This window comes from Cervus elaphus, chromosome 15, assembly GCF_910594005.1.
Source record: "Cervus elaphus chromosome 15, mCerEla1.1, whole genome shotgun sequence".
Taxonomy (NCBI): Eukaryota; Metazoa; Chordata; class Mammalia; order Artiodactyla; family Cervidae; genus Cervus; species Cervus elaphus.
Genome location: NC_057829.1, coordinates 33173134 through 33196552, shown reverse-complemented (window position 1 = coordinate 33196552; position 23419 = coordinate 33173134). Strand labels below are relative to the sequence as shown.

The following is a 23419-nucleotide window of genomic DNA, read 5'->3' as shown; positions in this document are numbered from 1 at the left end:
AGAAAACGCTAGACCGGGGGGCAGGGTTTTGTTTGGAGGGGGTCTCCAATAGCTTGGGGGCTGGCCATGTGCCTAGCTGAGGGGGCAGGCTGCTTCCCACCGGGCCCCTAGCTCCGCGTACTCTACCGCGGGTGGAGCCTGGGCCTCGGAGACCGGGAGGGCCAGCGCGCGCGGTGTCCCCGCCTCCCAGGCGGGCTCGGGGCGGGGAGGTGGGGACCCCTCCCCTTCGCCCATCCCCTCGGGGCCGGCCGCCCGGGCTCCTGAAAGGCCGGCCGGGGTAAGGGAGGGGAAAAAAGAGGAGGGCGGAGGGACAGACCGGCGGCAGCGGCTGGGCGCGGGCATGGCGGAGCGGGCGGCGGCCGCGGGGCCCCGGTGAGCCGGGCCGGGGCGCACGGACCGGGCCGCGCCGAGGCGGGCCCTGAGCCGTCGAGGGGGCCTGGCGCACACGACCGGGCCACTTTTGCTCTCGGAGTTGCGATTGTGTTCGGGGGGCGGCGCCGGGGCCGACGTTTCGGGGCGAGTTTTTTCTCGCGGGGCCGGCGAGAGAGCGGCGCGCACCAAGGGGGAGGGGAGGGGGAGCATGCCCGGCTGGAGCCGGGCCTCGGGGCGCGCCCCGGCCGCCGTCCCCACCTCCGCCTCCTCCTTCTCCTCCTCCGTCTCCTCCTCCTCTTCCAGTCCCGCCGCCGCCGCCGCAGCCAACATGGCTGCGCTCCTGAGCCCGGGAGGCGGCCGCTGCTGAGCGCCGCTCGCCGCCCGGGCCCCCAGCCCGCCCAGGCCCCGGCCCATGGCCCCCGCGGCCTCGCGGCTCCCGGCGCGCTAGGGCCACCGCCAGCGCTCGCCGCCCCGGGGCGCCCGGGTCCCGCCGCCGCCCGCCCGCCGCCGCCCGCCCGCGCGCGCGCGCGCGCCCGCCAGCCTCGGGGAGCCCGGGAGCCCTCCGGCCCGGCGGGGCGGGGCGGCAGCCACCATGGAGCCCCAGCGCCGGGAGCTGCTCGCCCAGTGTCAGCAGAGCCTGGCCCAGGCCATGACAGAGGTGGAGGCCGTGCTCGGGCTGCTCGAGGCCGCGGGAGCGCTGAGCCCCGGCGAGCGGCGGCAGCTGGACGAGGAGGCGGGAGGCGCCAAGGCGGAGCTGCTGCTCAAGCTGCTGCTGGCCAAGGAGCGGGACCACTTCCACGACCTGCGGGCGGCGCTGGAGAAGACGCAGCCTCACCTGCTGCCCATCCTCTACCTGAACGGCGTCGTCGGGCCGCCGCAGCCCGCCGAGGGCGCCGGTGAGTGTCAGACCCCTCTGCCCGGCCCCTCGCATCCGCCTTCCGCGACTCCTCTCTCCGGTTCTCCGAGAGGGGATGTCGCGAGGGCCATTCATCTACCTGGCGCTGGCCGCGGGGAAAATTTGCTTTCCTTCAGCCCGCCGGGGGAGGGGCTGATGCGTAGACCACCCCCGCCCGCCCCCCCCCCCCCCCCCCACTTCCCACCTCCTCCTCCAATCCCGCCCTTGCTGTGAACAATGCCCGGCACTGTAGGCCTTCATTCTCCAGGTGCCGCGGCACGCGGCGGGGTCCACTAGAGACCCCCGAGTCCAGCCTGCGGGGCGTATGTCCGGTCAGTCCCTTTTCGAAGACTCTTCATCCACCAGTCCTTTGAGGACCTCTGCTAGCCTTCAATCAATGTTAAGATCTAAAAGAATAGAACCCGGGCCAGGGCTGGTACTCCTGAATTTTGGTCCCTGGCACCCGGTTTCAGGACCACTCGTGCCTTTTCCCTTTCTGATTTTCTTAGCTCCCTCTGCCCTGAGCTCAGTCTGTTTTGCTCGCCGAGACTTGTGGTTGATTATGCACAATGCCTGCTAGGTTTCTTTGGAAACTGTGGGCCGGGAAAAGTTGGGGGAAGTTGCACTGCACCATGGGAAAATCTTAGTAGTAGCTGCTGGGGCTCAGTTCCTTCCCTGAGGGTGCGCCAGCTGTTTGAGGAGGGAAGGCTGGTGGCTGGTACCCTTGGCTGGTGGATGATGAATCTGTGAGTATTCCGGTATGTGTGTGTTGGAGGGGGGGTGGTATTACTGGGTGTTGGTGACAACTGGTAGGCTTGGCTTTGGCTGTTTGGGGACTGTGGAAAGCCAGGCTTTTAGACAGGGAAGCTGAGGAAGAAAGCATAGCTCTGAGGAAGGAAGAGCCAGCAATTGTTGGGCACCTACTGTTGTGACAGGCGCTCGGCTTTGTTATGTTTAATTGTTACCACTCTGTGAGCTATGATTCCTACTTTGCCAGAGAGAAAACTCCAGCTTGGAGTGGTTAAGTCGCTCAAAGTATTGGGCACCAGGAGTTTCCAATTATGACCCATTGTTTTATTTAACCCCTTTGGAGCCAGGAAGCAGCAAGTGCCACCTTTTCTATGTCTTGTCTTTGTTTTAAAAGTGAGTGGAGAGGGCTGACAAACTGCCAGTAACAACTTGTGGGACACAGGCTGGTGAGACCTGTTTATTTGGCTGTTAAAAGCTTGACTTATTAAGGAGATGATTTTATAAGCTGTTCCTGGTAACAGCTGGATTGGATATTGGCCATCTCAACTGACTTTTTGCTGTGAAGGCAGCTGACATAGAGAGACTGAACTGCTGGCTATACAGCAGATCATTTCATTGGTGGCCCTTCTGTCTCCACTGTGGGTTTCTGACTCTAGCATTTTCGTCTCTCAAATCTGCATTGTCCCCCAATTATGATCATTTATGCTGGTCAGCCTAGTCCTCCCCTGGGATGATGGTTTGGAAGATGTTAAGAAGAGCTGTTGGATTTGGCTATGAGGATAATAAGGTCAGAGGGAAATCTCTTTGGGGTAATTTTTCTTCCTTTTTTTTCTTTTTTTTTTTAATTAATTTTTTTATTGGTGTACAGTTGCTTTGCAATGTTGTAGTAGTTTTTGCTGTTAGTTTCTCACTTTACTGAGTGAGTCCGCTAAAGGTATATCCTATATCCCCTCTTTTGTAGATTTCCTTCCCATTTAGGTCACCACAAAGCATTTTGTAGAATTCCCTGTGTTTCACAGTAGGTTCTCCAGGTATTTACCTATTTTATACATAGTATCTTTTTAATTGCCTTGCTGTCTGTCTAGCTGTCTGTGTTTGAAGGAAGAAACTGATCAAGGAAACTGGCAGAAGTTAGAATGCAGACTCAAGTTCTGGGTGGGATGTGTTTGAATCAGCCCCGGCTTTAATCTCTGGAATAGATGAATTGTCATTAATTAGGTCCCTCACTTTTCCATGCGTGGTATATAAGGTGGGGCCTCTCCGAGCTGAAGTTCTGGAAGCTGGTCTGACTTCTAAGGAAAGGATGAAATAAGGTTTGGATTTTATTCTCAAGGGCAGCTTTTCAGACCCTAGCTTTAACACAGTGTAGAGCTGTGTAGCTTTTCAAAGGAAAGTTAAGTTCATTTTCGTTTGGTTGTTGTGCGCTAAGTCATGTCCGACTCTTGCGACCTCATGGACTATAACCCACCAGGCTCCCCTGTCCATGGGAATTCCCGGGCAAGAATATTGGAATGGGTTGCCATTTCCTTCTCCAGGTGATCTTCCCGACTCAGGGATCGAACCTGGGACTCCTGTATTGCAGGCGGTCTCTTTACCGACTGAGCCACGAGGGAAGCCCAATTTTACTTAATACTTTAGAAAAAAAATAGGATGGCATTTGACCTGGTAAGTTGCCATGTAGCGCTTTTGGGGATGAGGGATGACATGGTGTGACATAAACCGCACAACCTCGGGATCTTTGTAAAGGATGAATTACTGTGCAGTGGTTTTTCAGCATATTTTCTTGTAGCTAGGGAGCCCCTCTTATGGAACAAAGCTCAGTGCCTAAAAGGACGGCTCAAGTTGAAAGGATAGAAGCACTGGTTTCATCCCCAAGGAGCCACAGCCAGGCAGGCTCAGCCCTGTGTCCTGGTCTTTGCTGTCCCAGCAGGTTCCACTTTGCACACAGGTGCAAGCTCTGCCTGGTAGACAGCCTTAGCTCAGGGCTCTTGTGGGAGCTCCAGGGAGGAACCTGCTGGTTTCCCAAGGATCCATAGCCTCAAGGGGAGGCCCCCCTTGTCACTGTTTCTCTATCCAAGGTGCTGCCATCACCCAGTTAAGGGCCCCCTTGGTGGATTCCACATCCCATGTGGACCCCTGGTCTGGAGTGTCCATCCCCTGGCTGGCACCTGTGTGCGGTGGGACTTTGTTGTGCTGCCGGCAAGTGATGTCTGACAGCTCCCCACGTGGGGTCTGGAACTGGGGGAAACTGGCCTAGGAGGTGCTGGTCAGGTAAGCAAATCAAACTCATCTATTCTCCTCACGCTCAATTAGAGAGAGCCCGGACATGTATAATCTACCATGCTTAGGCCTGGAGTTTGAAGGTGACTAAGAAACCACAGTGTGGTTTTGTTCTGGGGGCAGGGGGCACTTCTGTAACAGAATTGACAGTACATTGCTATTGAGCATTTCCTATCTGACAGCATACTTTAATATCTCACTGAATTCTGTGGCACCCAGTGGCATGAGGGGTGCGTTTTCTGCCTGTGCAGGGTTCCGGGCCTCTCTGTGATCTGAGGACAGACTGGAAGTCGCAGGGTAGGAGGGACCTGGAGTCAGGCTAAGCGCAGCGCTCCAGATTCCTTGTCCTTGGTGGTTTTTCCTGTTACCTGGGTAGGCCCTCCCATTACAGCTTCAAGCCATTTCCTGCATTGGGAGCTCTGTGGAATTTTGTAGCTTTCCCTTGTCCCAATACATGAATGTTTAAGAAAGGAGTAGGTTGTCCCTGCTGGTGGTAGAGAGAGGAGAGAACTGTACTGTTCTGATTGGCTCAGGTCTCTAGTTTTTCCTGCAATTGTGTCAGGATCATGTTTGTTCACTTGGAACCCGTGAGGTCCTTTTTTCTCTTTGATTCATTTGCCGACATCTGAGTTTTCTCTCTGGAAGCTCCTCAACTGCCTGGCTCTGGGCCTCAGGGTCCTCATCCGTGAGATGGGGCTGCATGCCCTGCCTCAGCTACTGGGAAGCAAAATGTGACTGGGGAGGATCGAAGTGTCTCATCCTGCGCTTGGTGCAGACAGGGTCGGGGTGCATAGGATGTAATTCCAGCCTGCAGCTCGCTGCCTAGGTGGGGGAATGGGACACTGAGAAGAGTGACATTCTGAGACAGATCAACTGAGTGATAGAAATACCACGGGGGCTTGCTGGTAACGAATCTACCTGCCAGTGCAAGAGATACAGGTTTGATCCCCGGGTCAGAAAGATCCCCTGGAGTAGGAAATGGCAACCCACTCCAGTATTCTTTCCTGGAAGATTCCATGGACAGAGGAGCCTGGTGGGCTCCAGCCTGTGGGGTCACAGAGATTCGGACATGACGGAGCACGCACATCATCATCGTCATGACTCTGTCTACCTCATGCTTTCCCCACATGCTCTCATCCACCCCCGGTGGCTCTAGTGACCATCGACATGTGGGGGGCTCCCCAGACTGTTTTCCCAGCAGGCCTCTTAAGTGGTGCAAGAGTGGCAGAACATGGTGACTGCAGGCTGGCCCTCCCTCCTGTGCGTCCTGAGCTGAATGTCTCCTCTCATGCCCTCTGCCTCCTCTTTAGTGACTTGGTTCATGGTGACTTGGCTTCACTAGAATTAAGAGCATGGAGACAGTAGTGTTTGCTGAAGAAGCCGAAGAATACTTTAAGGAGGGGTTGAGGCTTGAGGCTGGTGTTGAAGGGGTTCTCTGAGCGTGCAGAGGGAAAGGAGGAAGTTTTGGGTTGGAGAAACAAGACCAGACACCATGAGAGGAGCTGTGTGTTTTCAGGTTGTAGAAATTAGACCAGCCTGAGTGAGCAGGGCTTTGGCATTGGCTCTAGGTGGGTGGGGATGCAGAGATAATCTAGGCGGAGCGAGGGGTTTATATACCACTTGGAGTTTAGGCTTTGTATGCTTGTTAGAAATTGAAGGTGAAGGAGTTTTCTAAAAAGGAATAACCCTGCCAGGCGTTTCTAGTAGGAGGAGTGCAGTTGGCTGCTGATTGTCAGGTTGTGGATTATCTATTATTCATTAGAGGTTATCTGGACCTTTTATTGGCAGGCAGATTCCTCACCGGTTGAGCCACCAGGGAAGCCCTTGTTTGGTTATTTTCATTGTGTTAAGAGGAAGTGATAGAAGAATTTGAAAGTAGTGATTGAAATGAGATTTCTAACAGAAAGGCAGTTATTTATTCCTCTATGTAGTAGATCAGGCCCCGTGATCTCAGGCAACAGAAACTTAGCTCAAACTGTTTTAGACAGGAAAGAGGAATCGATTGTATTATATTCCAAAACCTTGGGATGGATTGGGGTAAATGGCCTTTGGGTGATTGATCCTGAATGCCATGGGCTTTTTCTATTAATGTCATCCTGAAACATGACCTCAGGCCCCTCTTGGCTTCGTCTTCACAGCCTCTGACCAGAGAATAAAGGGAGCTGAGTCCACTAAACCAGGCAGAAAAATCTCATGGAAGGATTCTGATTGGCTTAAATATGGTCACATGTCCATGTGAGACCCAGTCACTGTGGCTAGGGCTAGAGGATTGGCCCAACCAATAGGGTAGCATGATGGGATGCTGTGATTGGCAGCTTGTACCAGTACCATGTGGCTCTTTAGAGTGAGAAGAAGCAGTTCTCCAAAAAGAAGAGTAGAAAGGATATTGTGCAGGTAAAGCATCAGGTGAATGTCTACTATATGTGGTCTCATCTTCATATGATGATGCAATTTGGTGTGGGGTGGTGGGAGAGGTTGTCAGATTTTACTAGGTGTTAGACTTGAAGCTTTTTCATTCTGCTCTTTGACTTTCATCAAGAGGCTTTTCAGTTCCTCTTCGCTTTCTGCCATAAGGGTGGTGTCATCTGCCTATCTGAGGTTATTGATATTTCTTCCAGCAATGTTGATTCTAACATGTGTTTCATCCAGCCTGGCATTTCACATGATGTACTCTGCATATAAGTTAAATAAGCAGGGTGACAGTATACAACCTTGATGTACTCCTTTTCCAATTTGAAACCAGTCTGTTGTTCCATACAGTTCTAACTGTTGCTTCTTGAGCTGCATACAGATTTCTCAGGAGGCAGGTAAGATGGTCTGGTATTCTCATCTTGAAGAATTTTCCACAGTTTGTTGTTATCCACACAGTCAAAGGCTTTGGCATAGTCAATAAAGCAGAAGTAGATGTTTTCCTGGAATTCTCTTGCTTTTTTTGATGATCCAACGGATGTTGGCAATTTGATCCCTAGTTCCTCTGCCTTTTCTAAATCCAGCTTGAACATCTGAAAGTTCTCAGTTCACGTACTGTTAAAGCCTCACTTGGAGAATTTTGAGCATTACTTTGCTAGCATGTGAGATAAGTGCAATTGTGTGGTAGTTTTGTGTGTGTGTGTGTGTGTGTGTGGTAGCTTGAACATTCTTTGGCATTGCCTTTCTTTGGGATTGGGATGAAAACTGACCGAAATTTTCCAGTCCTGTGGCCACTGCTGAGTTTTCCAAATTTGCTGGCGTATTGAGTGCAGCACTTTCATGGCATCATCTTTTAAGATTTGAAATAGCTCAACTGGACTTTAAGACTTTAAGCAAGACAGTTAGCCTTACTGAACTCATCTCCCTCTCTGTTGTTGTTCAGTTGCTCGGTTGTGTCTGATTCTACAACCCCATAGGCTGCAGCACGCCAGGCTTCACTGTCCTTTGCCATCTCCTGGAGTTTGCTCAAACTCATGTCCACGGAGTCGGTGATGCCATGCAACCATCTTGTCCTTTGTCATCCCCTTCTCCTCCTGCCTTCAATCTTTTCCAACATCAGGGTCTTTTCCAAGGAGTCAGTTCTTTGCATCAGGTGGCCAAGTATTGGAGTTTCAGCTTTGGCATCAGTCCTTCCAATGAATATTCAGGATTGATTTCCTTTAGTATTGACTAGTTTGATCTCCTCCCTCTCTGCAGAATATTTAAAACAATAACTACTTCACTGTGCTATTTAACAATCTATGGTAGGAAAAAAGCAGCATCAATTAGTGTGGTGGGCGATGAAGCCTGAAACCAGCCTTAGAACCAGAAGCTTGGGATTCTCCTGATGTATCTGAGGGTTATGTGAGAGCTCCTTATAAACTATGCTGAACGGATGTCAGGGTTGCTTTTACTGTGGCCGTGGGTCATCAAGAGTAGAATGTAACTTCCATGAGCCAAATTTGCTGTTGTATTCCCAATGCCTAGAATAGAGCCTGGCCCAGGATGGGCATTCAGTAAATTTCTGTTGCATGGATAACTATTCAGCTGGTGTGGCGAATGAGTGGCGTGTCCCTGTGAAGTCCAGATCCTCTTCAGAAATAGGTGCAGATTCCTAGGTGGTGACTTCACGGTGACAGAAGGCTGTGAGAGGGCAGGAAGGCCAGGGGGAGTTCCAGATGGACACAGGGAAATCCCCTCCCACAGTATGTCTGATAGAAGCAGATGCTGTGACTTTGGTGTCGGAAGTCCCCAGGGTCACCCCTCAGGTACCAGCACTGTGCGACTGGCCGCCAGGAGTCCTGTGGAGCAACCCTATTACCTGTTGCAGGATTGGAGAGCCCTTCCCTGTCTGAGCTTAGAATTTGAATGTCAGCTTGGTGTCCTCGAAAGAGTTTTGGATGGGAATCTGCTCCTGACTGTGCAACATCTTGACCTTTGATGAGCCTCTTAACTGTCCAGGGCTTGTTTTTTTTCCAGTGAAAAGATGGATGAGGTAAAGCTGGAAGAAGTTCAGGACTGCCTCAGTCCTCTAGGGCAGCAGTCCCCAACCTTTCTGGCACCAGGGACCAATTTCGTGGAAGACAACTTTTCCACGGGGTGGGGTGGGGACGGTCTCGGGATGATTCAAGCGGATTACATTTGTTGTGCACTTAATTTCTAATCTAATGCCACTGCTGATCCGACAGGAGGTTACTGGTCCACCGCCCAGAGGCTGGGGACCCCTGCTGTAGGGTTCTCAATACTTGCAAGGTGGCATTAGGTCCAAAGAAACTTGGTGATGGGGTTGGATTCGATTTCTGAGACTTCTTCTAGCTCTGTACCATGCTCACTATTTTTTGATTTAGCGTTAGTGTTGAGTGATTTTTGTACTCTGGCTTTCTATTTCCTGAAAAGCTAAGAAGTGTAGGAGAAGTATTTTGTCTTTGTTTTTTTGATCCACCTCATTCCAACCACTGGAGAAGGCAATGGCAACCCACTCCAGTACTCTTGCCTGGAAAATCCCATGAAAGGAGGAGCCTGGTAGGCTGCAGTCCTTGGGGTCGCTAAGTCGGACATGACTGAGCGACTTCACTTTCACTTTTCCCTTTCATGCATTGGAGAAGGAAATGGCAAACCACTCCTGTGCTCTTGCCTGGAGGATCCCAGGGACAGGGGAGCCTGGTGGGCTGCCGTCTATGGGGTCACACAGAGTCGGACACGGCTGAAGTGAATTAGCAGCAGCAGCATTCCAACCACCATCATGAGGGGGCTCTTTATCTCCTATATCTTGGGAAGATATGACCCACACAAATAGTGGGCATAGAGCAAGAGGGCTGAACTGCCTGTCGTCCTGTGCAGTAGGGAGGCTGAACATGTTCAGAAAAGAATTTTAAATGGGATTGAGTTGGGGAGATACTGTTGTTGTTTTTTTCCCCTTTTTTCCCTGGGGCAGATTGCATATCTCTGAATTGTGTATGTCTATTGATCTGTTTGAGACAGAGTTCCATGAAAGTGCTACAGAAATATTTTAAATTAAACAGATACTTTGAGTGTTCCATGTTTGCCATCCAATTCTGAACCCTTGGTGGTTAATTGTGGGGTGGCTGTTGACCTTGATGTTTCATTTCACACTAAGGGTCATAATCCATTTGCTTTGTACTTTTTTTTTTTAAATACTGTGGTAAAATATACATAGCATAACATTTACCATTTGAAACATTTTTTGCTATTTTTTGAATTGTGGCAAAATATCTGTAACATTAAAATAACTATCTTGTTCACTGTTAAGTGTCCATTTCAGTGCTATTAAGTACATCCTCCTTGTGCAACCATCCCCACCATCCATCTCTAGAACTTTTTTCATCTTACAAAACTGAAACTCAATTGATAGTACAATACAATAACTCTCCATTCTCCCCTTCCCCCAGCCTCTGGCACCCACCATTCTATTGTACTTTCTGTCTCTGAATTTAACTGTTCTAGGTATCTCATATAAATGGAATCATAGAGTATTCATCATTTTGTGACTGGCTTGTTTTCACTTAGCATCGTGTCTTCATGGGTCATCCATGTCAGAATTTCCATTTTATTTTTAAATTTTTAGAGAACACATAATGTAAGATTTACCATCTTAACCATTTTAAATGTGCAGTTCAGAAGTGGTAAGTATATTCTCATTGTTGAGTAAGAGATTTCTGGAACTTTGACATCTTGCGAAACTAAAACTCTGTATCCATTAAACAATAACTCCTCCTTTCTCCCTCCTCCACCTCTGGGAATCACCATTCTGCTTGGTTTCTGTGAATTTGATTCCTTTAGCTAGCTTGTGTAGGTGGAATCATACAGCATTTGTCTTTTTGTGACTGGCTTATTTCACTTAGGGTAATATCCTCAATAGTCACCCATGTTGAAACATGTGACAGAATTTCCTTCCTTTTAAAAGAGTGAATAATATTCCATTTCATGTATATACCACATTCTGTTTATCTATTCATCTGCCGGTGGACTCTTGGGTTCCTTTCACCTCTTGTGAATAAAACTGCTGTGAACATTGGTGCACAAATACCTCTTTGAGGCCCTACTTTCAGTTCTTTTGGTTATATATCTAGGAGTGGAATTATGGCTGATATGATAATTCTGTGTTAATTTTTTAAAGAATTTCCATACTGTTTGCTTTGAGTTTTAATGAAAGGAATTCCTACTGTCTATAGCACCTTGACTCAGGGGTGAGTGGCCCGCCTGGAGTCCCAGTTTATGTTTTATCATTTTCTAAAAATTGTGTAATTTTTCCCCCCAGACTCATTTTGGAAAGTCTCGAGACATTCCTTTTGGACTTTAAATATTTTAGTAGTCATCTGTGACTCTTTTGGGGACAGGCGTTGTTGACCATAGAATCCCGGCAGCGTTCCTATCTGGCCAGGAGATGTTCACACATTTCCTTCATGTTTGCAATACTAATATCTCCATCCCCAGAGGCCTGGAAGTATGTTAGTTATTTCTGCTTTGTAGACACTTGCTCTTTATCCCATTCAGGGTTAGTTCAGTTATATAGACTTGAATCCAGGGTAACTGGCTGTTAAGATTTTTCTTTAGAAAAACCCAGATCAGCATTTCCCACAAAAATGTCTTCTAAACAGTAGTTTGGTGGGATGTCAGTGGTGTTATTTGTGAAAGGGTCCTGTGGTTAAGTACATTTGAGCAGTGTTGTTTTGAGAAGGTCACGCAGGCTTCTTTACTGGGAGCCTCTCAAGCCACCAGTAAGCCAGTCTTGGGACTTCACTGGAGTGAGTTCACTGGGCAGTGTTTCCCAAACTGATTTGACCACAAAGCCCTTTTTCATTGAGCATCTTGCAACATAAGTGTTCTGAGAAGTGCATTCTTGGGAAACTTTAGCATTAGTGCAGGGGGTTGGAACATCAATGTATACCATCGTTTTTCAAATTTTCTCACAACTCTTTCATTCAAGTAACCAATAACCTTAAATTCTGATACCAGCTAAAATGGGCATATGATTCTGGGGCTATTGGATTTTTTTTTTTTTTTTTTTTTTTTTTTTTGCCACGTTGCTGATTCTGACGTGTAGTAGATTCTGGAACCAGTAGATTTTTAGGGAAGAGTGTGTGATCTTGCCTAAGTAAGAAGTATGACTTCTCTGGGCCTTCATTTTCCCTAATGCAGCTCAACAAGGATGGTCTCGTTCGTGATGATTATTGTTTGAGATGGTTGAACCTCTTGACGTCTTCTCTATGACTGAACTTTGGTCCATAGTTGGGGTTTCTGGGGGGCACCTTGGAGGGATTTGTAGAGACCTGTCCTGGTGGTTTGGTGACTGTAGGTCCAGGATTGGTTAACTGTTGTGTGAATCCTTCCTGAGCTCAGGGGGTTGTTGGGCTGGAGAGCTGGAAGATGGCCTGGAGAATGATGTTACTTCCGAAAAGCTGGGTGATACAGCTGAAAGACCCAGGTGGCCTGAGCATCACGGATGGGTTTGGAGCCCAGGAGTAAGGCCACAGAGAGCTGAGTTTCATGAGCCCAAACTTGGGGAACCCCCACAAGTTTAAATCTTGGGTCTTCCATCTTAGGCTATGTGATTTTAACAAATTGCTTAACCTCTATGGGTTTTCTTTTTCCTTATCTGTCAAAGGGCTAATATTTTCCTCGTAGGGCTTTGGTGAGGATCTAGATTTATGTGAAGTGAGGGCAAGCTATTGCTGCTGCTTCTGCTCTAGGAGGTACCTGCCCTTGAGTGGAGAGCCAATCCCCTAACTGTCCTTGGAATCAGGAAGTGTCACAGGGTACAGAGAGATGCTCAAAGGTGGGTAGAGAGTGTGCATGGACAGAAAATTCACATTCCTGGGGCTGCTCAGAACACACCTTCACAGTGCTCTGGTCCTGGGGTCTGCAGTTAAGGAGGGCATTGCTATGAGCTGTGAGGAGTTCAGCTCCAAAAGGGAAGAGTTATTTTAAAGGAAAGGCGACTTAGACGGGCTTGGATGCCTGTTTTCAGATGGACATGGACAGGTAATGAGACCTGATTCTTTCTGACCCCAGAGAGCTAACTGGCAGAAGATACTGGGAGGTAGAATTGAGTCCAACGTAAGGAAGAACCTTTCTCTCTTCCTCCTATCTTCATTTGAAACTTTATATTATAAAATACTCAAACATGTGCAGAGATTACAAACTCCCAGCTCCCAAACTTTTGTTTCCTGTAATATTTTCAGACAAATCCCAGCCATCATATTACTTTCTCCATAAATACTTAACGAAGTGTCTCTAAGAGATAAAATCTTAAAAAAAATTTTTTTTTTTTTTACAGCTGACTGTATTAACAGTTTAATGTCATCTCATATCCAGCTGATATTCAGTTTTTCTTATTGGGCTTCCCTGGTGGCTCAGATGGTAAAGAATCCGCCTGTAATGTGGGAGACCTGGGTTTGATCCCTGAATTGGGAAGATCCCCTGGAGAAGGGAACAGCTACCTACTCTAGTATTCTGGCCTGGAGAATTCCATAGACAGAGGCTCTGGTGGGCTACAGTCCCTGGGGTTGCAAAGAGTCGGACACGACTGAGTGACTTTCACACTTTCTTTATTGCAGGAATGCTGTTTTATAGATGGGTTGTTTAAATCAGGATTTTAATAAGGTCCACACGTTAATAAGGTTGCCTGGGACCCTTTCCTGGGCTTTTTGTTTAGGGAAGAACTTGTTTTCATGGTCTGTGCCATCCAGCTATGAAGTCGACTGTGGAAGGTGGTGACATCCCTTCCCTGAGAGTCCATGTAGATGCTGGATGAGCATGGGGTGGTTATGTTAGGGAGCGGGTTGTGGAGTCTGATCACAAATCCATGTAGCCCCAGGTTCCTCACGGGACTGTTACAACAATTAAATGGAAATAACATATGTGAAATGTAGCTGTTGTTTATGAGTTCAATTATTTTATTTTTGTAGCTGTGGGACTTTTTTCACTAACTGTACTCTTAGGTGAGTAAGCCAGATATATAAGCTAGACAGGTGCTATGGAGGCTTGGCGCTTGCCCCTTTTCTTTTTGGACTCCCTGAGGAGCCTCCGTAGGATTCTTTGGGTTCTCAGGGTTCCTTGAAACTGAGTTTGGAAACCACTGTGCTTGGATGCTTTTATTGTAAGATGCTCTCTATGATGAAAGAGGTGAAGAGCCACCCAAAGTCTCACCTTCCTTTACCTGAACTGAGCTGGGTTAGTGAGTGACAACTAGACTCAGAGGCTGTTTTTCCACCAGATACTCTTGTCTTTGCCTGTTTCCTCTGTTTACCTTTGTAGGTTTTCTTTGGGGATGAACCATGCTCTCAAAAATGACAAATGACCAGCGACTTTAAAAAAACTATTCTCTGCTACCCAAGGCAGTGATGGGGAAGGAGCAGAGTGAAACCTCATCAGATGGGGTCAGGTGGAAAGTGGTTATCTCTTTTTGAAAAATTACTTTTTAAAAAATACCATCACTGACTGGCCCTACCCCTACATTGCCTAAGAGAACTGAGAGTTGCTGATGCATAAATAAGATTCCTCTGACCTGCAGCCTGCAGGTGGGGTTCCTGGAGCTGCCTGTGTGGAAAGAGCAGAGATAATCGCTTGTGACTGTGAGCTGTGGCCCTGGTGGCTCTCTCAAGCCAGGGTGTGTTTTCTCTGCCCACAGTGTTTTTCTAGGTGTGGCCTGTCTCTTTCCCAGGTGGCTCTCTGGCTTTTTTCTGGGTCAATTTCAGGTTACTTGTCTGGATGGTAACTGACTCCTTAGCATGGCCTGGGATCCCCAGACAAATATTCTTGTGTATCACTTTGACCCTTGTAAATCTGCTGTTCAAATGTGGTGAAAATCTATCCAGCCAAGACTGAGTGAGAGGATAACAAACCACATGGGAAGAAACTTAATTGTATTTTTAAATTGTGATGTAAGAAGGCATACTTTTAAAGAAATATAATGACCTTTTTAATACTCATGATAACCTCCATTCTTCTTGCTCAGGGTAACCTCTTTTTCGTCTTATCTGGCCAGAACTTTCATTTCCTGTTTATGTTTCTTAAGCAGCTTAAGATTGTTGAGTATCACGGCTGGAAGGGATCTTACAGATGACTTTGCCCAGACTGCTGATTTTAGAAATGAGAAATAGCAGTCCAGAGACACAGAGGGACTCCCCCAGGCTCTCATAGCATGCCCTGGCGGAGCCGGACACAGGATCCAGGTTTCTTCCCAGGCCAGAGCTCCTTCTCAGTCTTCTCTGCCAGCCACAGGCTGGGCGGGGAGTCTCAGGGCCTTGGCTAGTTTTTCCTGATCTGGGCCTGGCTTTGCAGGCAGCAGCCTTTCCAGCAAGTAACAGGGCATCGCACGCAGTTCATGGAATTGTGCTGCAGCTCTCCTTCCTGACCATTGAGAAAAATCTTTTATCAGATCGTGCAGTTGGTATGCATATATGCATGATACAACAAAAATGCAGTTGGTATTAATATTTGTGTTCCACTAATGGGTGGACTAGGCCAAAAGAAGTTCTTCAGCTTCTCGGGGCCTCCAGCTGCTAAGAGGAGACTGGGTAGGCTTTGGAGTCCTTGTCCGTTTCTTTATAGAGCTTGCATTTGTTCTGTACTCTGGGCCATCCTGTGAAGGTCCCCATTGAGATTTCTGTGTCCCAAGCCTTGGGCACCTTTTCTCTTCTTCATGACAGTGTTCGTTCATCCAGCAGACGTGTTCTGAGCACCTGTCACACGGAGGGTACTGTTTGGATGCAAACGTAGGACGTGACATCTACATTTAGTGCTGAGTCAGAGAATGGGTCTGATGTTGGCAGGAGGTACCTCCTTGTCTCATTCTTTATATGATACAGCAAAAACTTCCAGCGCTGACTGCTGTGGCTTCTTATTGCTTAGTCACAGGACAGAGTTCAAGCAGCAAAATGACGCCACCAAGCCTCTTGCCTCAGAAGAACAGCCTTTAATAAAGATAAGAGGGTAAAGGCCTTGTGAACACTGAGCTGGCCCACCCCCATGGCCAACCTCAGTGGAAACTGGATCCAGGAAACGGCAAGAAAATAAACAAAACTAAAATGTGCTGGCTCTGGGTCCTTCTCTTGGAAAAAATATAGCTGAGCCTGAAACAGCTTAGAATTTATGGCCTGAGTGCGAGCTTACACATGACTGTCTATTCTCCTAACTCATTTCTTCCTTTAATTTTTGTTTAAACATTTTGTTTATTTATTTTTCTCTGTGCTGGGTCTCTGTTGCTGCGTGCGGGCTTCCTCTCACTGTGGCGAGCAGGGGGCTACTCTCTAGTTGTGGGGCCCAGGCGTCTCACTGTGGTGGCTCCTCTCACGGCGCGTGGGCCCTAGAGCCTGCAGACTTCAGTCGTTGTGGCAAGCGAGCTCAGTCATTTTGGCACATGGGCTTAGCTGTCCTGTGTCATGTGGGATCTTCCTGGACCAGGGATTAAATTGGTGTCCCCTGCATTGCAAGGCAGATTCTTAACCACTAGACCACCAGGGAAGCCCCTCTCCTAACTCATTTGTGATAGAAAATGGCAGACCACCTTTATGAATCTTGCCATATATTCTCACCCATTTTATGAACTCAGAGGAAACAAAACAGTGACCATTTGTCTTTGCTTTCCACGGGGAGTTGTGGAATTTCACGTAGGCTCCTGTTTCTGCCCTGGGCCTCCTGTACATTAAGGCTTCTCATATGCAGACTCAGTGGAGGCAGGCCGTGTCTTCTTGCATGAGATCACTCAGCCTTTAGGGTGGAGCCCAGACAGAAGTGGAGCCAGGTTTTATCCGTCCATCTGCCTACCCCACTGTCCACCCGTCATCCATCCAGTGTGTACCTGGTCCGGGCTCCACCCAGGCTGTGCTAAACATTGAGCTTGCAGAGAGGAGAACGTTAAGCCTCGCTCGTGAATGACAACCACAGTCCCATACTGTTCACCCCGACCTGGATCTGCCCTTTCAGATGGAAATTATGTCCTATTCTTCCTCAAAGGTTTTCATTTCTGGTTGCACTGTCTAGACTGGAGCTTTTAGAAATCCTGAAAAGTAATCAGCTTAGCTTATCGACTTCCTACTCCTCACCTTCCATTTTGTGGTTTGTAAAGCAGATGCAAGTGTGTTCGGTTGCAAAAATCTATAAGATTCTCAAAAGGGTGACTGAGAAGATGGCTCCTGCCCACCAGGAGTTTATTGTCTCATTGGAAAGCCCAAGCCCGAGGGAGCCGGTATCCAGCTGGACAGGTCATGCGGCATAGAGAAGGCCACTTGAAGGTCAGTGTTCGGTGAGCTGGTGTGGGTTGGGTGGCTGGCAGGCTTGGTGGGCGCTGGAGAGGGGCGAGGAGGAAGGCTGGCCTAATGAGGCAGTGTGCACAGTAGGGGCAGCAGACTTGGGAGAAAATTCATTCTGTGATGAGTGGGTCTTCATGGGAATTCCGAGCTCCTGTTTAGAGCATGTACTCAGCAGGCCCTGGGAAAATGGGGTCAGGATAACCAGAAGGCATAGGGCAGGCCTGGCTGTCACATCCAGTCATTCTTCCTGCACCTGCACCTGAGTGAGGCTGCCTGAGCCCGGGCGTCCTAGAGGAATAGGTGTTGTTGGCATGGGCAGGAGGGTGGTCTGTGGAGTGTGGAGGAGGGCACTGTGGCCAGAAGGTGGTGGGGTAAGGGGGTCCAGACTGACTAGTCAGCCTCCTGGGAATCCCTGAAATCGTTGGCTTTCTGTGAGCTGTTAGGTGGATTAGAAGGCCTTCTTTTTCCTCCTAAGTTTGAAGTCTGAGAATTAACAGCTGGGATGTTTAGAAATGGGTTTCAAGGGCTTCCCTGGTGGCTTAGGTGTTAAAGAATCCACCTGTAATGCAGGCGACCCGGGTTCGATCCCTGGGTTGAGAAGATCCCCTGGAGGAGGGAATGGCACCCTACTCCAGTATTCCAGCCTGGAGACTCCCCATGGACAGAGGAGCCTGGTGGGCCACAGTCCACGGGGTCCCAAAGAGTCGGACGCGACTGAGCGACTAACACTTTCATACTTCCCAAGTTCTCCAGGAGACTTGAGACCCATTCCCGTCTGCTGGCCTTCTCTTTGGGGAGGAGAAGGGAGTGGTTGAAGAGTGAAGTGGCTGAGGGGGAACAAGTGACCATTGCCCTCTCGCCGTGTCCCCACAGCTACCTCACATAGCCTCGCCAGCCTCATCCCTGTCCCTCTGGTGGGGACTGGGATGTCACCTGCTTCTGAGCTGGTGCGAAAGCAGGTGGATGATGTGGGGAAATCGTCCCTACAGGTAGGTGGTTGTGTGCCGTGCAGGTGATAGGTGTTTCTGTTGCATAGGATACTTTGTCTGATTTTGTATTTCTTCATTGACCTCAGCCACACTTTGGGGGTCCTTACTGCATCTTACAGTGAGGGGACAGATGGGAGAGGTCAGGTCACTCAGGAATCAGCTTAGTCAAATTGCCAGGCACCTGTGTCTGAGTCAGGAATTGGGTTCAAATCTTGGATCTCTGCTCACTATGACCATGGGCTAGTCACTTTCCCTGTTTGTGCCTTGGTTTCCTCATCTGTGAAATAAGAATAATAATAGGACCTTGTCTTGTAAGAATTAAAGGAGCTACTATTTGTGAAGTGTTGAGAGCAGTCCCTGACACCCAGTAGACACTGTGTAAGCTGTAACGTGATTTGTTATTGATGCCCCAATCCCAGGGCTCTTAAGCACCACCCTACACTGACTTCTGGGGCGGCTTGGTTGGTTTGTTCCCCCATCTGTCTCACGCTCAGGGTATGGTCCACAAACCAGCGCTGGTCTGTAAACTCTTGGCTCCTGATCCATGATGAAGTTAGCACAGAGATTGGGATCAGCATTTAGCAGTCTTTAAAGCAATTTGACCTTGCTGGGACGCATTGAACAGGTAGACTGCTTCAGGTGCTCTCAGATCACATGGGGAGTCACATGTGGTAGGAACTGTGCATAGTGGTGCTCGGTGGTGCAATTGTGTGATGACGAAGAAGTGAAGGAGTCCGAGAACCCCTTGTCACTTGTTCTTGAGCAGTCATGTCCTTGGGAGGATCCTCCACCCACCGGAGCAGGTGGGACCCAGGACATTTTGCAAGGCGGTGCTTGATGTTTGTGCTCTATCAGTCTGTAGTGAGCTTTCCCAGTGGAGGTTTTTATTAATGAGCAATTGTTTCCATCAGTGCCACTGATGCTTTTCCTGTCACTCTTTTAGTAGGCATGGTTCTGGCAGGTTTGGTAAGAATTGGCAATGAACTCTCCTTTCCCACCTCTTAGACCTCACAGAAACTAGAAAGCTAGATGATGTCAGTGGACACAGCAGGGTGTGGGGTGGTGGGGACTCAGCCCTGCTGGTACAGCTGTCCTGCAGCCTCGGGCAGGGCTCCTGCTGAGCCCTGACCCTGCAGGCCCTCTCCTGGATGCCAGTGCCCCAGGCTCTCCCTGTCCCTGAAGGGGTGGCATCCGTCCCTGGGAGAGCTGACAGTGCAGTGATCCAAGTGACTGAGACACACACATGGCGATGGGATGGAGCTTAAAGCATAGTGCTTGGTGCAAAAGTAAGAAGTAGAGTGAGGTGGACACTGGAGTGCTGTTATGTAAATTAATAATGCAAAGCAATGCCTGTTTTGCAAGAACACAAAGGAAAAGAACAATGGTCGCCTCTGTGCCTGGGGGAGAAGAGTAGAAGAGAAATCGGAGTAAAATGAAATAAATTAGACGAGAGGTAAGAAGGAAACATCACTTTTCTATGGGCTGCTGTTCTCAAGGGAAGGGTCTTTTGTTTGCTCCCGACTGGGCTGCTTCTGATGGTGTAGCATCTGTGTGTTTTGGCTAATCTGGCAACCTCAGGCAGATTGTTCACCCAAAAATGACCTCTGAAGAGTTTCCCAAGCCATTGCAGGGCTGTCAGAGTCACCAGTGGGGGAGGGGCAGCTGTAGTTTGTGGAACAGTTGGCTCAGTGACTCCAAAGGGACATGGGTGTTTATGATACTCATCTAGGTGATTGTGGGGAGGTGACCAACTCTTGATTTATTTTTAATTTTTAAAAATTTTTGTTGGAGTATAGTCGCTTTACATTGTTGAGTTTTAATAGTTTCTGCTCTACAGCAAAGTAACTCATCTGTACATATATATGTGCATGGATGTGTGCCTGTTCAGTTGCTCAGTTGTGTTGGGCTCTTTGCGACCCATGGACTGTAGCCCGCCAGGCTCCTCTGTCCATGGGATACTCCAGGCAAGAATAGGGATTTGCCATTTCCTTGTCCAGGGGATCTTCCCAATCCAGGGGTCGAACTCGCGTCTTTTGCATTGGTAGGTGGATTCTTTATCACTTAGCCCCCTGGTAAGCCCTACATATACATATATCTCCTCTTTTTTAGATTCCCTTATCATTTAGGTCACCACAGAGCAGTGCGTAGAATTCCCTATGCTATACGGTAGGTTCTCATTAGTCATTTTATACACAGGATTAACAGTGTATATACGGCAATCCCAGTCTCCCAGTTCATCCCGCCCTGACCCTGATCAACACTTGATTTAAACATGGTATTGGGTGTATGTCAGCAGTGCTTGCAGTAACCCACATTCACCTCTTGGTCATAGTGGGAAAGTATGGATAGTCACCCTTGAAGTCAGTTCCTTAGAAAGAGCTCTGTTGTATTTGTTGAGCTTTTGATGCCATGTGCTGCAAGGGAGATGGAGGTTTTAGCTTCAGGAAGGTAGGGTCCAGCAGTACATGAACTGAGAACTTCCAGATATTCAAGCTGGTTAGAAGAGGCAGAGGAACCAGAGATCAAGTTGCCAACATTTGCTGGATCATAGAGAAAGCAAGGAACTTTCAGAAAAACATCTACCTTTCTTTCATTGACTAAGCTAAAGCCTTTGACAGTGTGGATCATAACAAACTGTGGAAAACTCTTAAAGAGATGGGAATACCAGACCATCTTACCTGTCTCCTGAGAAACCTGTATGTGGATCAAGAAGCAACAGTCAGGGTAAGGAGCAACTTTTTAATTGCCATCAGTCACTGCTTTAGGAAAGGGAGTGAGCTCCCAGCTGCTCTAAGTATTCAAGCAGAACCTCAGGGGGTGGCAGGGAAGGTGTTCTGTCATGTTCATGGTTGAAATGGATGCTGTCTGCAGTCCTTCCTCTCCTAACTGAACTGGGCTTCCCGTTTTAAGTCTGATGCTGGTAATTAAAATAATCAGTTAAAAAATATAGTTAGCCATGTTTATGGTAGAGAATTTGGAAAATGCCGGTAATCAAAAGAAGATACTTTTACCTTCTTTTATTTTGCAGGTACTTTTACTAACTGGAGGTAAATACTGTAAAGCTCTTTGAAAAAGAGTGAACAAAGGAATCATTTTTTGTGGGTGCACAGTATTGCCCTATCAGGATGTATGTCACCAGTCCCCCTTGGAAATTTAGGAATGTCTTATTTTTCAGTTGGGCGTCCCTGGTGGCTCAGATGGTAAAGAATCTGCCTGCAATGCAGGAGACCTGGGTTCAATCCCTGGGTCAGGAAGATCCCCTGGAGGAGGGCATGGCAACCCACTCCAGTATTCTTGCCTAAAAAATCCCCATGGACAGAGGAGCCTGGAGGGCTACAGTCAATGGGGTCGCAAAGAGCCCAACACGACTGAGCGACTAACACTTTCACTTTTATTTTTCAACATATATCATGTCACCATGAGGATCTGTGTACTTTTTCATTTCCTTAGGGTACATATCTGGAAGTGGGGCTATTGGGTCAAAGGGTGTGGACATCTTTAAGGCTGGGATAAAAATTGCCAGGCTCATGGGATTGATTCTGAGTTACTCCTAGCTTCGTCTCCGAGCAGGTTTTTGGATCCTCATCTTCAGGAGTCCCCTGGGAAGCGTCTGAAACGTGAAGGCTCCCTAGCCCTTCCCTAGGTCTCCTGAAACAGAACCTGAGAGTGGGCTGGCCTCTCGTCTTCATTTCACCAGCACCCGGGAGAGACTTCCCCTAGTGCATGGTGCTTTTTCAGGGTCTGAGCCTGCCCAGGGAAGGGAAGCAGGAAAGCATATGTTCTCCCATCTGAGGGAGAACTGGGATGTGCTTGCAGGTCAGGGAGGCTCTGGAGTGGGAAGTGCATTGTTTATGGACCTACCTCTGGATGCTGTTTTTCTTGTCTGTTAAGTGGGAGTCTCCACTGTTTTGATGAGCTGGGTGTCCTCCGTGTATAAATACACGCATGAGTGTTTCACTTACCGACATCACCAGGTGAGAAGGAGCTCACTGGGCCAGGCCAGACCTGGGAAGGGAGCTCTGGGAAAAGTGGGTCAGGATGGAGCTCATCTTTCCTCTTCTTCCCCACAGGGACGTGGGGCTGATACACTGCTGGAACAGGGTGCTATGGGCCCTACAGGCCTGGCTTCTTTCTGTCCAGGTCAGCCAGGGGAGCTGCTTCTGCCCCTGGCTTGTTGCTCATTCCCTGTGTGTAGGAGTGGGCCCTGTGTGGGGCTCCTTGCCAGTGCGGGGGCCTGGAGAAGGCCCAGAGGTGTCTCTCCAGCACCGCGGCTCCCAGAAGTCACCCATGCTGCCTTTCATCACAGCTTCCCATTTGGATGGGCTGCTTCCTAACACTGGAGCTGCTGGTCCCGACGAGTTTGCTCAGGTGTACACACCTAAGGATGGTCTCTTGGCCAGGTGTAACCTCAAGGGAGCCACTCTAGATGGGCTGTTTACCAGTTTTTCCTGCAGATGTTAAGTCTCTGCCTACCCTTTGTTTCCTGGTCTGTAAGTCTAGAAGGGAGATCGTTCATTCTCTTATTGAAGCAAATGTATTGAACTGTGGTGGCGTCAAGATGAGTGATGTACCTTCGGGAGCAGATGGCAGCGTGGTTGGCTTGGGGACTGGTCGGTCGTGGTCTAAAGTGGGTAGGGACAAGGTGCCCGGGGAGCACGTTCAAGGAAGGGACTGGCTTTGTCTCATAGAAGGGAGAGCTGGGTTGAGGGTTGGTCTCATGAGGGAGGTGACTTGAGGGCCAGGCTTTGAAGGTTGAGTAACAGTTGTCAGGTGATGGGTAGGGACATTGCAGGCAGAGGGAGGGGAGCTTGGCAGGAACCAAGTGTGCTGGGTGACCGTGGGCACTGTGCTGGCTGGACAGTGGTCTGGTCGGGGGGACTGGGGCAGAAGAGCTGGAGAAGGAAGCAGGAGCCGGGATCTAGGCTGCGAACCTGGCCTCCAGGTCTGTTCCTCATGCTGCTGAGCCGTGTGGCTTAGGCGAGGCTTAATGTTTTGGAGCCTTGCCTTCCTCCCCTGTGAGATGTGGTAATAAGACCAGCCTTAGAGGAAGTTATTAAGTGGTGCAATACATATAAAGTATGTAGCTGAGAACTGGGCAGAGAATTAGATGCTTAACACGTGCATGTTTCCTTCTTCTCAATGCTGGGGTGAGGCTTTTTGACTCTATCCTAATAGGCTAGAGGGAGCCATGGAAGGTTGTAGAGCAGGGAACTGACAAGATTGCATCTATTTGCTTGGGTGCATGTGTGTTTTTAAGACAACTTTGATGGTCTGGTGGTGGATACCTTTTGGAGTCTAGGGTGGAGAGGCTAGAGACTTGGGCCTAGACTGGGAGGGATGAAGAGAACCCTTCCCCATCATGGTCTGTCTTCTGCTACGTTTCTTGTCTGCTGGCTCCACGGGGCTACTCG

The 23419-nt window shown here is 48.9% G+C and overlaps 1 protein-coding gene across 2 annotated transcripts in view; it reads left to right on the top strand.

Moving 5' to 3' along the window:
* The first annotated feature begins 521 nt into the window (after nucleotides 1-521).
* Nucleotides 522-23419, top strand: part of DLG5 (discs large MAGUK scaffold protein 5) — a 120283-nt gene continuing 97385 nt past the window's right edge. For both annotated transcript variants that reach the window (XM_043925222.1, XM_043925221.1), the window contains exon 1: nucleotides 522-1268. In XM_043925222.1, coding sequence (XP_043781157.1) covers nucleotides 965-1268 — 304 coding nt within the window. In that variant the 5' untranslated portion in view covers nucleotides 522-964. The remainder of the gene's footprint in view (nucleotides 1269-23419) is intronic.